The 19,459-nt window shown below is 42.4% G+C and overlaps 1 protein-coding gene across 1 annotated transcript in view; it reads right to left on the minus strand.

Moving 5' to 3' along the window:
• The window catches only part of LOC143769950 (uncharacterized), an 83,404-nt gene extending 71,131 nt beyond the window's left edge, over positions 1–12,273 (minus strand). Inside the window, exon 1 of the mRNA XM_077259034.1 lies at positions 11,973–12,273. Coding sequence (XP_077115149.1) covers positions 11,973–12,021 — 49 coding nt within the window. The 5' untranslated portion in view covers positions 12,022–12,273. The remainder of the gene's footprint in view (positions 1–11,972) is intronic.
• Positions 12,274–19,459: the final 7,186 nt, after the last annotated feature.

Consider the following 19,459-nt stretch of genomic DNA (forward strand, 5'->3'; position numbering starts at 1 on the left):
CATACTGAATAATGAAAAAAACACAAAAACGCTTCTGCAGGCAGGTGCCGGCCGTGGCAGCAGAATCGCATGGTTACTGTGCACTTAATGATCCCTTTTATTAAGTGCACCACAAGATCCTCTAAACTAGCACGAAGGTGACCACAGATCAAATCTAGTACTTCACCTACCACTGAGAAATTGCCACTGTGAGACAGCCAGACCTTGTCTGAGACAACCACTCCTAAAGGTACCTTCACACGAAGCGACGCTGCAGCGATAGCGACAACGATGCCGATCGCTGCAGCGTCGCTGTTTGATCGCTGGAGAGCTGTCACACAGACCGCTCTCCAGCGACCAACGATGCCGAGGTCCCCGGGTAACCAGGGTAAACATTGGGTTGCTAAGCGCAGGGCCGCGCTTAGTAACCCGATGTTTACCCTGGTTACCAGCGTAAAAGTTAAAAAAACAAACAGTACATGCTCACCTGCTCGTCCTCCAGCGTCTGCTTCCTGACACTGACTGAGCTCCGGCCCTAACAGCACAGCGGTGACGTCACCGCTGTGCTTTCACTTTCACTTTAGGGCCGGCGCTCAGTAAGTGTCAGGAAGCAGATGCTGGAGGACGAGCAGGTGAGCATGTACTGTTTGTTTTTTTTACTTTTACGCTGGTAACCAGGGTAAACATCGGCTTACTAAGCGCGGCCCTGCGCTTGGTAACCCGATATTTACCCTGGTTACCAGTGTAAAACATCGCTGGTATCGTTGCTTTTGCTTTCAAACACAACGATACACGGCGATCGGACGACCAAATAAAGTTCTGGACTTTATTCAGCGACATCACAGCAGGATCCTGATCGCTGCTGCGTGTCAAACTAAACGATATCGCTAGCGAGGACGCTGCAACGTCACGGATCGCTAGCGATGTCGTTTCATGTGAAGGTACCTTAAGTGTTGCCAAACTCAACAATTTGCTGTTTGCAGAGCCTGTAGGAACAGAAGCCACATACTTCCTTCCAGCAGCATTACACTGCTCCCAATGTCTAATGCATTGACAGGGAATTATACTCCTAAGCAAATGGTAGTAGAGTTCCTGTCAACAGGAGAAAGATGAGGTGATGAAAGAGAGAAGAAGGAAAGGTCAGGAGCAGAAAGGCAATGACAACCAGGGAGTGGGAGACAAGAGGTGAAATCCAACATTGTTTACCATTCTTTCACAATATTGTCACTTTTATTACCCACTCATTTGACTCTCAGTTATAATAAATCACATCATTCTTATCTGCTTAAGTGACTATTACCCAGGGACTGGAGTCATGTGATTAATCCTGCACAAAATAACATTATTGTGTAACTATTATTATAGTTTTTCATAAATCAATATTACATATAGACAGCAACAAATCTTAAAGAGAAATTCACAACTTCCTTATTTTCTTGAAGCCAACAGTTCCCCCTTTCCCTTTCTGTAGGGTCTCTGTTCAGCAGCAGCAATTGGAAGACAGATGCTGTTTTTCCCCCATTAGGATATGTTTACACCGTGTTTTTCCACCATTTTTCGTGGGGATAACTCCGTAAAAAAAAAAACTTAAATTGCTCAAAATAAGAATATAAATTTCTATGTAAAAACCACTTGCTGGTCAAGTGCTCAGGCTTCTGAGCTTCTTTTGAATGAGTCAGGCATTTAAAAGATGATATTTAAAGAGAACCTGTCTCCCCCAAAATCGAAGGTGAGCTAAGCCCACCGGCATCAGGGGCTTATTTACAGCATTCTGGAATGCTGTAGATAAGCCCCCGATGTATCCTGAAAGATGAGAAAAAGAGGTTAGATTATACTCACCTGGGGGGGCCGTCCAATCTGATGGGTGTCGCGGTCCGGAGCCTCCCATCTTCATAGGATGATGTCCTCTTCTTGTCTTCACGCTGCGGCTCCGGCGCAGGTGTACTTTGTCTGCCATGTTGAGGGCAGAGCAAAGTACTGCAGTGCGCAGGCTCCGGGCCTCTCTGACCTTTCCCGGTGCCTGCGCACTGAAGTACTTTGCTCTACCCTCAACAGGGCAGACAAAGTACGCCTGCACCGGAGCCGCAGCGTGAAGACCAGAAGAGGACGTGATCGTAAGTAGATGGGAGGCCCCGGACCGCGATGCCCATCGGACCGGACCGCCCCTGGGTGAGTATAATCTAACCTCTTTTTCCCATCTTTCAGGATACATCAGGGGCTTATCTACAGCATTACAGAATGCTGTAGATAAGCCCCTGATGCCGGTGGGCTTAGCTCATCTTCCATTTTGGGGGTGACAAGTTCCCTTTAAAAAACTGAACTGTTAGGCCGGCGTCACACTGGCGACTTTTACGGACGTAAGAGCGCAGAAACTACGTCCGTAAAACTCACATTACATACGGCACAATTATTCTCAATGGGGCTGCTCCTATTAGCCGTATATTACGGTTCAGTATTATACGGCTTTCTACGGCCGTACAAAATCGCAGCATGCTGCGTTTGTCAGCGTATTGCGCAAAAAAATCGCTAATGAAAGTCTATGGGGGCGAGAAAAATACGGATTCCACACGGACCTGCAGTGTGACTTGCGAGAAATACGCAGCGGTGTTAGTGAAAAGTCGGTAATTCAATTGCCGGCTTTTCATTTCTCCTGCACAAACCCGACAGGATATGAGACATGGTTTTCATACAGTAAACCATCTCATATCCCCTTTTTTTTGCATATTCCACACTACTAATGTTAGTAGTGTGTATGTGCAAAATTTCAGCGCTGTAGCTGCTGAAATAAAGGGTTAAATGGCGGAAAAAATTGGCATGGGCTCCCGCGCAATTTTCTCCGCCAGAATGGTAAAGCCAGTGACTGAGGGCAGATATTAATAGCCAGGAGAGGGTCCATGGTTATTGGCCCCCCCGTGGCTAAAAACATCTGCCCCCAGCCACCCCAGAAAAGGCACATCTGGAAGATGCGCCTATTCTGGCACTTGGCCACTCTCTTCCCACTCCCTGTAGCGGTGGGATATGGGGTAATGAAGGGTTAATGCCACCTTGCTATTGGAAGATGACATTAAGCCAGATTAATAATGGAGAGGCGTCAATTATGACACCTATCCATTATTAATCCAATTGTTGGAAAGGGTTAAAAAACACACACACACATGATTTAAAAGTATTTTAATGAAATAAACACAGCGGTTGTTGTAATAATTTATTGTTCTCTCAATCCATCAGGAACACCCTCGCTTGGAAAAATAATAAACGCACAAGATACATACCTTCTGGTGAACCGTCTCGTCCCATGATGTAATCCATCTGAAGGGGTTAACTAATATTACAGGCAGGAGCCCTGCTAATGCAGCGGTGCTCCGTGCCTGTAATCCCCGGCGAATGAATGAAATGTAGGTCATTGACCTACATTTCCTTCAGTCGCGGTGATGCGCCCCCTGGTGGATGTCCTCATATGACCTGGAGCGTGGGAAAAAGTTCCCAGGCTGCAGTTCATGAGAACATCCAGCAGGGGCGCATCACCGCGACTCAATGTAAGTACAGATCACTGCTTTCCTTTCAGCACCCGGGGATTACAGGCACGGAGCACAGCTGCATTAGCAGGGCTCCTGCCTGTAATATTAGTTAACCCCTTCAGATGGATTACTTCGTGGGACGAGACGGTTCACCAGAAGGTATGTATCTTGTGCGTTTATTATTTTTCCAAGCGAGGGTGTTCCTGATGGATTGAGAGAACAATAAATTATTACAACAACCGCTGTGTTTATTTTATTAAAATACTTTTAAATCATGTGTGTGTGTGTGTTTTTTAACCCTTTCCAACAATTGGATTAATAATGGATAGGTGTCATAATTGACGCCTCTCCATTATTAATCTGGCTTAATGTCACCTTCCAATAGCAAGGTGGCATTAACCCTTCATTACCCCATATCCCACCGCTACAGGGAGTGGGAAGAGAGTGGCCAAGTGCCAGAATAGGCGCATCTTCCAGATGTGCCTTTTCTGGGGTGGCTGGGGGCAGATGTTTTTAGCCACGGGGGGGCCAATAACCATGGACCCTCTCCTGGCTATTAATATCTGCCCTCAGTCACTGGCTTTACCATTCTGGCGGAGAAAATTGCGCGGGAGCCCACGCCAATTTTTTCCGCCATTTAACCCTTTATTTCAGCAGCTACAGCGCTGAAATTTTGCACATACACACTACTAACATTAGTAGTGTGGAATATGCAAAAAAAAGGGGGATATGAGATGGTTTACTGTATGTAATCATGTCTCATATCCTGTCGGGTTTGTGCAGGAGAAATGAAAAGCCGGTAATTGAATTACCGGCTGTTCACAGATATCGCGCTGAATGAAATCTAAATACAGAATATATATATATGTGTCTCAATGACATATATATATATATATATATATATATATATATATACTGTATATATGTTTTCCCGAACATTTGAGCACATAAATCCATTAGATGTCGGTTTTGCAAGCCTGCGCGAAAATCTCGCAGTACGGATGCCATACGGATTACATACGGAGGATGCCATGCGCAAAATACGCTGACACACCCTGACTACGGATCACTATTTTGGGAACATTTCTCCGTATTACGGCCGTAGTACGGACGTAAAAAACGGACCGTATTGTCTTACGCCGAGTGTGACGCCGGCCTTAAACTGTAAAGCGCTGTGGAATATGTTGGTGCTATATAAATAAAGGTTATTATTATTAAAAAAGTAACATCCATTCTTCAGGCATCTTGCACTAGGAAGACACCTAATACTTTACAATTCATGTCAATGGTAAGGCTATAAAAACAGCCAGAAGATGCCCTGACAATTTTTTGTTCCCACCACAACAAAATACTACCATTTTCTTCATTTCTTTATAGATGTCAGAAAATACTGAAAAAAGTAAAAGGATTCCCCCCCCCCCAACTCAATAATGGAATTTTAATTGAAAGTGGCATTACCAGTGTGATGTGTAATGACTGACAGTCTGCTCTCCTGATCTATATGTCTCACTGGTAACGCCTCTTTTTTATGTAAAATATGCTCTGGAGGCAGATTTCCTGGAGATCTATGTCCAGCTCATAGATCTTAGCTCATTTACATATTAAGAAAAAACATGGATTTCTCTGGAATAAGACATCAGATCGCAGATCTCAAGGTATCATTTTATTCAGCTTCCTATGACCTGCATGCCCATATAGATGGAGGGTTGGTCTTACTGACTGATTCTCTTTAAGGTCCTAAAGCTCCATAATAAATAGTTAACGACAATCTTGGAAGTCGATTGGTGCTTGTTAAGGACCATTTTCACGTAGCAATGACAAGGAGAGGGGATTGTATGAATGACTGTATAATATTTTGTTCCCCCGTCATTACTGTCAGCAGCACATCCCTATTGACATGAGGGGAGAATCTGCCAACCAGTGACAAGTTTCAGTTCTGTATAAAAGACATGATCAGGCAATAAATAAGTGATTTCTCCTTTGGCGGCTGATCGATGGACAGGTATAAATGGGTCAGAAGTGTCCCAATGAATGTTTGGCCAATAATCGACCTATGTGAAAAGGTCTAGCACCAACACTAAACCACCAGATTAAGACCACAGTCTCAAGAAGCACAGAGAGAGAAGATAGGTACTCACTGAAACCAATAAAAGAAAAAAAACAGAGGTTAGATACAACTTTTCAGCTTACAGTACATTTACCTTTACCCTTGATAACCATAGCTAAGCTTTTAGTATACGTATAAACCTAAATAAAGTTTACAATGTTCCATGAACGCTGAACTACAGCTAAATCAACAGATAGAAATCCCTCCGATACATGGCTCCAAGGTGCTCATCTAGGGACAAAAAAATGTGTCAGGTCACTTGTCTTACTCCAATTAAAGATTCAGATGGAAAAACATGCACGTATGCAAGAAATTACCAGACTGACAACTAAAGCTTTATGTTAATTGATTTTTTGTAAAGGGCTGGAAATTTGTTTAAAGAATTACTTATATATTCAATTTTTCAGTGCTGCCGCTCTGGTGGTGACTGACTGCAAGTGCTTCAGTGATGACGTCTCATCTATCAATGACATGACCTCTTCTTCCAATCACTGGCCTCAGTAGCAATATGTGCATGCACGGTATGTGACTGCTAGGGCAACTGATTGGCTGCAGTGATCATGAGAATGATATAGTGTTATAGCTGAAGATCCAGTGTGGAATAGCAGAGCATTCAAACCGGAACTGTGGGGTATTTATTGGTTATTTTATTATGTTAACAATTTTCCAGCTTTTTTTATTTTGTTTAATCCCTTTACCACCTTGGTTTTTTCCGTGTTTTGCTCCCCTTCTTTCCAGAACCATAGCTTTTTTTTCTGTCAATATGGCCGTGTAAGGTCTTGTTTTTTGCAGAACTAGTTGCACTTTTGAACAACACCATTGATTTTACCATATACGTAGTGTACTGGAACATGGGAAAAAAGTTTCAAGTGCGGTTAAATTGCCAAAAAAATGCAATTCCGCAATTGTTGTTTCTTTTTTTTCCTACCGTGGACACTAAGTGCTAAAACTGTTTTGCCATTATGATTCTGCAGGTCATTATGAGTTTACAGATACCAAACATGTTTTGGTTCTTTTTTATTGAAGTAGTAAAAAAATGGCGCCATTTTCTTAGACCCGTAGCGTCACCATTTTTTGAATTCTGGGCTGGGTGAGAACAACGCTCATAGCTGTTCATAAATGGCAACCATAGTGGTCTACTGCAGACCCCGGGTTGTCTTGCCAGCCCATCGGCACCCTGCGGTCCTGTGATATGGGTCGAATGGGCAGAGCTAATGACACGCATTCGGTTTGCACCGTGGGAGAATCGCGATTCGACCTCTGGCTGTTAGGGGCACATGACAGCTGACTAGAGCAACTGTCGTGCTGGAAAATGTGCAGGTTCAATGCCGGAGAGCCCACACCAAAGAGGGAGAGGCGACCTATGATGCATATATGCACCATAGATCGTAAGGGGTTTAAATCTCGAACAACCACTACATGGAAAGTCTTTTGGTGGGTGCTTGTAAGCTCATGTTTACTGCTTTTACTGTCTTTATATGTCTCTGGTAAGAGGATCTGTTTTGGTGTTATGTACCATTAAAATCACAATCATACCACATCTAAATGGCTTAGCAGTGCAAGTAATTAATTTACTCAAAGGGGTTTATCTCCTGACAAAATTTTCTAAATGGCAGGGAATGTTGTAACATGATGCATCACCAGCTCAAACTCCCATGGATCCAGTACTAGCTGTTCCGGATGTCCTGGGACAGGAAAGGTGACTTTCCGTTCTTCAGTCACTTGACCTATGAGACTGTTAGTTAACTCGAGCATTCAGGTAACTGTAAAGGGACGTCATGTGATATGGTGAGGTTAACATCCTGTTCTAGTCACCTACCCTCAATCCGCAAGAGCCATCACCGGCCTCGGCAGTCAAGACAATAACAAACGATACATGACCACTTCCTGCCTTGGTGCAGAGAAGTGTAGAAGCCAGCGCTGGTGAGTATGCCTTATTACGTTATAATATTCCCAGGAAGACCTTCCCATTGTTTTGTCCCCTTGCAGCTGATATTTTGAGAGGATTACTAATGATTCCGTTGCCTTATTGGTTGTCAGTTTTGGCAGCAGCTACGTGGCAAACAATAACAAATTGTCACTTTCCATAGATAGATAGGAAGACAGACAGGTGGACACGTGGACTTAAAGCCCATTCAATGACCGCTGATCAGCATCTATGTCGTAATCGGCCATTGTAAATGGCTAATGCATTAAGAAGATCCAAGTAAACGGAAGATTCAGTGCTGTTTCTATCTCCCATAAAAACAATTATTGGGGAAAAATCCAAGTTTTGTTGCCTAATATAAGGCACAGTAAATGACTGCTAACTTCTAGCACACTCCAAGGTGTTTGAGTACTTGGGATGTGGGAAGCATTATTGACTTTATCAATGTTACAAGGTTCCAATGATGGAATTCAGACCGGATCTGTGGCAAAGTGTCAATGCAATTATCCAATGAACCACTTGTTTTCTTTCCGTTTTTGGGCCAGTGCACGAGAATACCCCCATTCAAGCAACTTCACAATTACATGAAATGGGCACTTGGCTATGGTGATGTGGCAATGTGTCTGTGCTGCATTAGCATTCGCTTCACTGATTAACACTACATCATCGCCCATTGTGCTGACACACTTGCACACCTTTGCAATGTCCTGTATAGATCATCCTGTGTGGAATTTAGAGGCAACCGCCTCGCAGGCCTTAAAGTGCCTAGCCTGATCAGATGTTATGGGCATGTTAAGGCCGGACTAAAGAAGATTAAAGGATAACATGTCAATAGTGTTTACAATTGTAAAGGAAATAGTCGCCTTAAAAGTTGTATTTTGGAAAAACACATCCCTCTGTTGTCTTGCGGTTCCTCACTTTTTCCGCTGAGAAGAGGGCACTGATCTGTAACATGATTGAAGTGTGTTGAAAGGATTTCATCAGATTATTTTCCTAATTTGAGGCTTCAGGGAAAAAGTTGGTTTTAAGAGTTTATGATCAAGCAGAGATAAGATAATTTATGGTAGGGCAGTGTTTAGGCAGGGTTTCCAGTCCTGTTTAGACAGATGTTATAGGGTGTAGGATGTACAACATTTGCAAAATGGCACCTTGCTGTTTCCCAGTCCCTTTGATCAGGCTTGCTGCTAAAATCATACAATTACTGTTATGTAAACTAAACTGTCTGTGTGTATTTAAATGTTAATTTCCCTCTAATTCATAAAACGACATTCTACAATGATTCATAAAGGGATTTATATAAAGGGGTTCTCTGCTATAACCAAATTGTTTGCATATGTGCAATTAAAGAGTTTTGTTCTAATAAAATGGGTTATTTATAACCATATAACTCTAGTGTATTCTTTGTGTTGATATATTCTGTATGATAATATAGCAGAGCTAAATTTGTCATTTAAATGTTTCACTACAGTGGCTTGCAAAAGAATTCACCCTTCTTGGCATTTTTGTCTTTTGCTACATCACAACCTGGAATTTCAGTGTTTTTTTTTAGGGTTCGCATCAGTTCATGTAAATAACTTGTCTACAATAGTGAACATTTTGGTTTTCTTATTTTTGTGAAGCAAGCAACAAATAGGACAAAATAACTGAAAACTTCACTGTGCTTAACTGTTCACCTCTTAAAGTCACTATTTTGTAAAGCCTTCTTTAGGGCAATTACAGCTGCAAGATGCTTTAGATAAGTCTCTATGAGCTTTCCACATTTTGCCACTGGGATTTTTGCCCATTCCTCAAGGCAAAACTGCTCCAGCTCCTTCAAGTTAGATGGTTTCCTCTGGTGAACAGAAATCTTCAAGTCTGGCCACAGATTCTCAATTGGGTTAAGGCCTTGGCTTTGACTAGACCACTCCAAAGCATTATACCTTTCCCCTTGAACCACATGAGTGCCGATTTAACAATATGCATTGGGTCATTGTCTTGTTGGAAGGTGAACCTCCATCCCAGTCTCAAATCACGGACAGACTGAAACAAGTTTTGCTTAAGAATATCACTATTTTGCGCCATCCATCTTCTCCTTGACTAGGACCATCTTTCCTGTCCCGGGTGCCGAAAGACATTCCCACTGAATTATGCTGCCACCACCATGTTTCACTGTGGGGATAGTTTTCTTAGGGTGATGAGCTGTGTTGGTTTGGCACTAGACATAGTGTTTACCTTGGTGGCCAAAAAGTTCAATTTTGGTCTCACCTGACCCCAGCCCCTTCCTTCATACATTTGGGGAGTCTCTCACATGTCTTTTGGCAAACACAAAACGAGCCTTATTTGTGTGTGTAAGTAAAGGCTTTTTTTTCGGCCCACTAATCCATAAAAGCCACCTCTATGGAGTGTACGACTTATTGTGGTCGTATGGACAGACACTCCAGCAGCTACTTCAGGGTTACCTTTGGTCTCTGCTCTGCCTGATTAATGCCATTCTTGTCTGGGCTGAGAGTTTTGGTGGGCAGCCCTCTCTTGGCAGGTTAGTTGTGGTACCATGTTTTTTCCATTTGATTATAATGGATTTCATGGTGCTCCAGGGGCTCATCAGAAATTGTGTTTTTTTTTTTTATTACTTAAGCTTGGACTTCTCAACAACTTTGTCCCTGACTTGTTTGGAGATCTCCTTGGCCTTCATGGTGTTATTTGGTTAGCGGTGCCTCTTGTTAATGGTGTTGCAACCTCTGTGCCTTTCAGAGAAGGTGTGTATATACTGACAGACCATGTGACACTTACATTGCACACAGGTGGACTTCCTCTCACCAAGTATGTGACTTATAAAGGCACTTGCTTGCACCAGAACTTTTTAGGGGCTTCATCGCAATACATATGCACATCCCAATTTTTATTTATTTGATCCCATAAATTTAATTTATGCCTATATTTTTCTCACTTCACCTACTTAGACTATTTAGTGCTGGTGCAGCACACACAAAGCGGATTGCAAAAATGTTTAAACACAGGTTGCAATATAATAAAATAGGTAAAAGCCAAGGGGGTGAATACTTTCGCAAGCGCCATGTCTGATCATGAGCTACATCTGGTATTGCAATTCAGCTCTATTCACTTGAATAAGAATGAGCTGCCAGATTACACACATGGCGGCTCTTTTTTTTCCATACTTGATATTACCTTAATTGGGAATTGTACTTTAAACAAACTTATATTACAATTAAATGTAAGGAACGTATTATATATACTGTATATATATATATATATATATATATAATCTTATCAGAGACACCTGCTTTTCCACTTATCAGCCATTTCTCCTCCACCCCATGCCTCTTGAACATAAAGGGTATAACTATATGCCAATATTAGAAGTTACCTCCTATCCTTATGATAGGGGATAACTTTCCAATCGCTGGGGGTCTGACCGCTGTGATTTCCACAGATCAAGAGAATGGGGCTTCTCCCAACTGAATGCAGCAGAGGTCAAGCATACATACACTCCTTTGCTCCTTTTATTCTCAATGGGACCGCCGGAGATAGCCGAGCACTGCTGTAGTAAAATGGTGCTCAGAGATGAACACGACTTCTAAAGTATTGGATATGCCCTTCAATGCAATAATTTGGTCAATGCAGAAAACTGGAAAAAGGTTCATGACATATTGAAATCTTTTGACTGCAAACTGAACCAAAACTACAATTTTTTCACGGGATTCAATGACCTATCAGCGATAAAATAAACCATACACGTATTTCTTTTTCATTCATGTATATTAGCCATGTCCAGTGCTATAGCTGCAGTGATTGTAGCATAGCTGAACCAAACAACAAGCAGCCATATAAAGCAGTCAGGTGACAGATTCTTCCATAGATTCCATAGATTCTACATTAGGATGGATGGCAGCCCATATTCTGAAATCTCACAGTCTTGCCTTCATTTCTGCTCATTCATAAATGGGAAGAGACGTGACAGCTAATAATCAATCTGTAGCAGTTTTATTGCAGTGTTCTGCTTTAACTACAAGTTGGCAAGTAATAAAAAAAAACATTTTTTTTCTTCTACACGTTACCCTCTAATACCCATCATTTCCATAAATTTACTTTTTTTTTTTTTTAAACTTTCAGTAAAAACGTAATAAAACCAAAGCCATTTATCTTTCGGGCATTCACGTTGCAGTTTGGACTATGTGATGGTGTGATGTGGCAGTCACTTTGTCAAGGTTAGGGTCTCTTAAATGACTTTTGGAAAAAAAACAACTTAAAGCATGAAGAAGAAAGCATGCTGATAATAGAGGTACAAGCAGTGAGCCCTAAGAGCTGATAGACCCTAGATGACGAATAAGCACATGGACTTCTGGAGTCACAGATGGATTTTCTATCTGTTATGGTCATTATTATTGTAATACATTTATTACTATGTGATAATTGATATTATTAAAGAGCATTGAAGCCATACCTCTCTTCCAATGCGGCAAGATTGCAAAGGTTTTGTGCCAGTTAAACATTGTCCCCCTGTGACAAGCGGATAGTTGCAGCTTGCGGTGTGCACTTGTGTCTCCCTCCGGAAAGTAGAGACTTTGGATCTAATGCTGCGGAATCCTCTTTGCTTAATTCAAGGCTATAAAGTAATCAGCTTCTCGTTCCGTCTCCATGATAGTCGGGTCCCAGATTGCAGTTATCTAAGGAGAAGCAGCTTTCCAGCTGGGGAAGGGAACCGGAGACCGGATTCTTGTCTCTGCCACAGAGGAAACTGAGCTAAAAGCTCAATCAGTGCTGGCTCTTTCAGAGGCCGATCTGAACTGTAGGTGGCTCCCAGCCAGGAGCGAGTGAAAAAAAAGGGAGCAGCCCTTAGGAATGTATCTCCCTACCTCTGTTAGGGGAGCACCCCTGAAAATGCCTGAGATCTTACACAATCCCAGGGCGTCCAGTGTAATAAAATAACAATATGTAATGGGAGCAATGAAATGTAACATCTCTGGCAAACAAAGAGCTCATGAGTAAATATTATGTTACACTGGATGGTACCAGCTAGTTTGTTTGATTTTTTTATTTACAGAGAAGCAGCATCAGTTTATGATTTCGCATTACATGATTTTATAGCAGCGCTACTTATTTTCGTAGTTTTCTCACCAACATTCATTATTTTGATTTCGCAAATAAAATAAAATAATATTTAAAATGACTTTTCACATGTTATCTTCTTTACTGTATGTAAGGACCACATTAAAAAACCAGGAGCACTCGGACCGATTTTTTTTCACAGACCAAACCTGTGTGTGAAAAAAAAAAAAATTGCAGCATGCACTAGTTTCTTCCATGAATTGGCTGAGACTCAGCCATTCAAGTCTATGGGTGCGCAAAAAAACATGCATCCGACTTTTACGGATATATTGCTAATGGCCTAGTAAATGATCAATAGCGGCTGCTGTAAAAAAGGAAAAAAAAACAAGTGAGAAGAAAATAATAGTTTTCAGGATGAAACTCTGATGATTGTTTTACATGGTTGTGTGAATCCAGTCTAAGATTCACATCACACTTGGCAGTTTGAAAAAAAATGCAGCTTTTAAGTGTCTTATTTTTCCCACAATTTAATTTTTGGTCTAAAATGGTGCAAGCATATGTTTACTGGGAGTAAGAAGGGAAGTAATAAATGCAATACATCAACTGCATTTTTCTTTCGTGCTTTTTCGCTTTAGATGATTATCATCTCCACCTTTCATGCCTGAGACAGACATAACCGCAGCTGAGCTCTGTTTCTGCAATTCTCATAGATGTTAAAGGCATGCATGGAATTCTAAATTGGGAGTTACTGGTGGACCGGAGTCATTCCCACCTCAGCCATGAAAGGCTGAGAAGCAAATCACCCTTTAATTATTAATTTTTATTAAACTGCAGCATGCTTTATATAAGATGTTTTAATCTTACTAATCATGTGACTTTATAATAAATGTTAGAATCACACTATTTATATTCTTTTAACTCCTTAAAGGGATTGTCCACTATTCAGATATCCGCTTATCAACCACAATATTGCCCCATGTAAAATAAAAATACCTTATACTCACCTCCAGTGCAGATACCGTTCCAGCAACGGGTTTACCATTGAACTTTCTCAAGCAGTGAATGGTGATGTCAGTGAGGTGACCGGGGCTCATCAGCTATGGACTCCAGTGACCTTTCTCACATCAGCATTAGGGCTGTCCCACACGTCCAGATAATTCCGGTACCGGAATAAATCGGTACCGGAGTTATCCGTGTCCGTGTGCCCGGGAACTCACGTAGGCCATACGTGCGGCACACGTGTGCCACCCGTATGGCGAGTGGGTACCACACGGAGCGTGTGGTACCCACGCGTGTGGTACCCTGCATTGTGCTGAAGCCGCGATTCATATGTTCCCTGCAGCAGCGTTTGCTGCAGAGAAAATATGAATAATAGTGTTTAAAATAAAGATCTATGTGTCCTGAGCCCTCCCACCCCCTGTGCGCCCCCCCCCGCTGTTCAGAAAATACTCACCCGCTCCCTCGTTGGCTGTCGCTCCTTCCTGGTCTGGCCCCAACTTCTCCTGTATGCGGTCACGTGGGGCCGATCATTTACAGTCATGAATAGGCGGCTCCACCTCCCATAGGGGCGGAGCCGACTATTCATGATTGTAAATGAGCGGCCCCACGTGACCGCATACAGGAGAAGGCGCGGGGCAGCGAGGAAGGAGCGACAGCCAACGAGGGAGCGGGTGAGTATTTTCCGAACAGCGGGGGGGCGCACAGGGGGTGGGGGGGCGGCTGGACACATAGATCTTTATTTTAAACACTATTATTCATATTTTCTCTGCAGCAAACGCTGCTGCAGGGAACATATGAATCGCGGCTTCAGCACCATGTGGGGGGGACAGCGCTTACTGTAGCGCTGTCTCCTGCACGCACACGGACCCCAGACGGAGAACGTCCGTGTGAGGTCCGTGTTTTACACGGACCCATTGACTTTAATGGGTCCGTGTAATACGTGCGCTCCCACGAACACTGACATGTCTCCGTGTTTGGCACACGGAGACACGGTCCGCAAAAAATCAATGACATCTGAACAGATGCATTGATTTTTATGGGTCTACGTGTGTCAGTGTCTCCGGTACTTGAGGAAACTGTCACCTCACGTACCGGAGCCACTGACGTGTGAAACCGGCCTTACACACTGCAGGAGCAGTAATCATCACGCTCCTGTTTCAGTGTGTTCCGACTAGCTTGCTGAGTGGTGGCATCATGCCATCAACCTCAATCCTATTACCCCACTTGCCACCACACTAGGGCAAGTGAGAAGAGCGAGGCTAAGCACCAGATTTGACACATCTTATGGATGCGCTATGTTTGAGGCTGCTGAGGACTGATGTTCTTAGTCTGGGGGGGGAAGCAATATCCATGGCCCCATCGTAGTGTATTAATATCAGCCCGCAGTTGTCTTCCTAGCATTTGCTGGTTACTGATTATAAGGGGGACCCCCACATCATTTTTTTGGGTGGTCCTCCATTTTAATAACCAGTAAAGGCTAAGCAGACAGATGTAAGCTGATATTTATAGGCTGGGAAGCTCCAAGTTTATTATCTCGTTCCCAGACTACAAACATCTGCCCCCAGCTGTCAGCTTTCCCTTTGCTGGTTTTTAAAAATTTGAGGGACCATATGCCATTTTTTTGTCATATATATATATATATATATATATATATATATATATATATATATATATATATATATATTCTTATATTTTGAGAGTTCTGGTTGTGAATTTACTGTAGTCGGCTGATGAAATGTCGGGTTTTCTATGAGATGGGTGCGTAAAAATCACATGGCACATGCAAGGTCCATGTGGAGTGCAATTTATTTTTCTTGCACCCATTGACTTACATTGGCGAGTCTCGTCCGATATATGCGGCCACTCACATTATGCTGTGATATTTTTCTTAGTCCGATCTGAGCTGAAAAAAATCCCAGATGAGCAGGGAGTCATAGAATAACATTGGTCAGAGTGCAATCTGATTTTTTTTATCTGATTTCACTGTTTTTAATGCAGATGAGTATGAGCCCATCAATTTAGTCCAAAGTATGTGAGAGTGAAGCAGAGCACTAGTGGCCGTTTGTTGGCTGCAGGGCTCATGTGACATGACATCAACATTTAGCCCCAAGAGACCCCTGTTGCTGGTACAGTGCCCGCATCGGATATGAATGTATAGTGTTCTTATTTCTTGTAGATGAATATTGTAATTAGGAAGTTATCGGAGTTGTTGACGACCCCTTTAAGGACTTGCCCGTTTTGGGACTTAAAGCACCACCCCAATGTTTTTTTTTTAATTGCAGTGCTGGAGTGTTGTCACTAGTCTAAGTTTCCCTGCACTTAGTCTCATACTTACCGGCCGCCGTCTTCATCTGTTATCGGCAGCGCTCCGGTCAGTCTCCAGCAGTTTATGACCTGCCGGATCGCTCCAGTGTTTGCTCGGCGAGTCAGGAGTCACACCTCTATGTCAGTCTAAAAGAACGAAAGCCAGAACGAGGCTCTCATAGAGTTTCATTGAGAGCTTGTTACCATTAAGTTTGCCTTCCAGTCAGTCAGAAGTTCCAGTCACAATATTACGGATCGGAACCGGAGCAGCGCCAGAATAGAATGTTAGGATAATTAAACTCATAGATTAACACTGTATACAAAAATGATTAAATAAATAACCAAAGAGTATATACCTGTTAAAAATATTTTTTATTAATCCCTTAACCCCCGGAGCTTTTTTCGGTTTTGCGTTTTTGTTTTTCGCTCCCCTCCTTCCCAAAGCTATACTAAACTATAACTTTTTTATTTTTCCATTATGATTCTCCAGGTCATTACAAGTTCATAAACACCAAACATATCTAGGTTCTTTTTTATCTAAGTGGTGAAAAGAAATTCTAAACTTTGCTAAAAAAATAAATTTTTTAAACCTGTAGCGTCTCCATCTTTTGTGATCTCTGGTTGGGTGAGGGCTTATTTTTTGCGTGCCGAGCTGACGTTTTTAATAATACCATTTTGGTGCAGATGCATTCTTTTGATCACCAGTTATTGCATTTTAATGCAATGGTGCGGCGACAAAAAAAAAGGTAATTCTGGAGTATTTACTTTTTTTATCGCTACGCCGTTTAGCGATCAGGTTAATCCTTTTTTTTTATTGAAAGATCACGTGATTCTGAACTCGGCGATACCAAATATGTGTATTTTTTATTATTATTATTGTTTTATTTTGAATGGGGCAAAAGGGGGGTGATTTGAACTTTTATATATATATTATTTCATATTTTTTAAAACATTTTTATCTACTTTTGGCATGCTTCAATAGCCTCCATGGGAGGCTAGAAGCTGCCACAACTTAATCGGCTCTGCTACATAGAGGCGATGCTCAGATCGCCTCTATGTAGCAGAATTACAGACTTGCTATGAACCCCGACCACAGGCTGGTGCTCATAGCAATCCAGCATCAACAACCATAGAGGTCTCAAGGAGACCTCTGGTGCCGATGCACTGATGACCCCCAGATGGCCAGAAGCGCTTGTTAAATATCACTGTCAGAGTTTGACAGCGGCATTTAACTAGTTAATAGGCGTTGGTGGATCGCGATTCCACCTGCGCCTATTGCGGACAAATAGCAGCTGTTCAAAACAGCTGATATGTCCTGGCTTTGATACAGGCTCACCGCCGGAGCCCACATCAAAGCAGGGGATACTGCCATCAGACATACTATTCCGTCCGATGGCAGTAAGGGGTTAAATGAGATGTATTAAAACCAAAAATAAATTAGAAAAAAAATACACTACTGGACACTAAATAATGGAGACGCCAAACAGTACAACATACTGCATAGTAAAAATGCCTATCATGTCAAATAAATCCACAGAGGTATAGTACATGGGGTAGCACTTCTCCCACAATTTGTCCAATAGATTACAGCATAACAGCGTTACTTACATGAAATTAGATTTGTAAAAGCGTCCCCACCGCCTCAACGCACGTTTCTTCTTAGTATTTCATCAGGAGGCGACTCCTCGGGGGCTGCCGCACACAATCCATGGGACACCAAGTTCAGTGCAACACGCAAACGTTTACTAGTCAGTCCAAGTTCAAGTTGTAATACATGGGATAGGACACAGCAATTTACATTCCTTAGTCAAGAAAGTAAGTTAAGAAAGCACAACACATCTTCAGCCCTACCGTTAGTATCTCCTTGGGCATCACTTTGCCCGCTGAGTCTGTTAACCCCAGGGATCTCTCTTCCTGTTCGGCAGTGCATCTGGGATCCATTATCTTATGTGTAAGCCACTGTCCATCTTCCCCTGTATACCATAGGATACAATGTGCCCGGCAGCCCCTATGACAGACCTTGGGCTCCGGGTTAGTCAGAGAGAATGCTTGAGATTCCAGTATGGCGTCCCACTGCCTCGAATGTTAGACACATACTCTCCCTAGCAGCCCACTGAACTTGAACTTGGCTTTGTCAAGGAACCTCTCTATCTCTCTTCTCTATCTCTCTTACAATCAGGAAATGCCCTCCTTTAATTAAAACTTTTTCTTACCCACTGGGCTAGTATTATAATTATGTCCTATCCTATAGACTAAACCTATTGTTCTTATCCTATACCTTTGCTAAACCACTATATAAACAGAATTTATCTTCGTCCTAATCTAATCCTCTGCTTATCCTGCACTATGCACTACTCCACGCTTGGACTGGCCCATAGGGTATCGGGAATCCCCCATTGGGCCCCTGTGCAAATATGGGCCCCCACATCACTGTATGGGCAGTACTTGGCAGAATTCACTTTATTCACTCTGTACGGAAAAATGCAGCATTTGGTGAGACCGGGTGCAGTATTAGGTGGGATAGGGTGCAGTATTACGTGGGATTGGGTGCAGCATTAAGTGGGACCCCGTAAAGTATTAGGTGGGACTTATTGCTGTATTAGGTGGGATTAGGTTTTAGGTGGGACCAACCACACAACAGGTGTAATATCAAAGTCAGCAGCAGAATCCAGATTTGGAGAATTAGGTGACTCATTCCTGGAAAAAGCTTTGATAATAAAAGCAAATGACTGCCATCGTACATGTCAACACTGTGCTTCTCAATGCTCTTTGCTTTTGCTCTGCCCCTTTTGTTTTGTGTCCTATGTCATGAACTTGAAAGTTGTAATTGGATTTGTTACTTGGTCAATTATTCCCTTGAGCCCACTTAGTCACTTATGACTTTATGCTTCAGCCGGGATGTGAATGCCATCTAATCTAATGCATTTCTCCACAGCACATTAGGACACATTTCTACATACTAACCTGTATATAATCCGCCATCATGGACAGTAAATATGGTTATAAATAAGCTGCCAGTGAGAATAATTAATACACCCTATCTAATACTGTGCAGTCTGCCATCCTGTCCTGTTAGATCATGGCAAGAACAGACATCACTTGGATGATGGACACAGAGGAACGTGTATATTCCACATGTCCTGTACAGTAATAGTTTGCTGATTCATCCATATCTGAACTGCAGGAGATAAAGCAGACAGGAATATTCAGTATGATGGAAGCCATGCCAGGAATGTAAAAAGACAGAAGCATGCCCAAAAAGAAAAAGATTTTCTGTGACCACTGATCTATTAAAGTAATTGTGATCAGCAGTGGTCAGAAACCTGAAAGCATATTACACCATGCAGATACTGCTGAGACGCTAGGTGGAACGTGGTCGCACTGCTTTATGGAGTTGTTCCACAGTGAATATTGTTTGTTTTCAGGCATGGATCATTTTAAAAGAATAAATGGAAACATTCATTTTCCAGCACCCCAACAGATCAGAAACATACTGCTCCAGAGGTCTGCGTTGACTCAGAAAGTGTTGTATGTTCCATTTTAGAAGTCACAAGACTGCTGCAGCCTGTGATTGGCTGC

This window comes from Ranitomeya variabilis, chromosome 4 (assembly GCF_051348905.1).
Source record: "Ranitomeya variabilis isolate aRanVar5 chromosome 4, aRanVar5.hap1, whole genome shotgun sequence".
NCBI lineage: Eukaryota > Metazoa > Chordata > Amphibia > Anura > Dendrobatidae > Ranitomeya > Ranitomeya variabilis.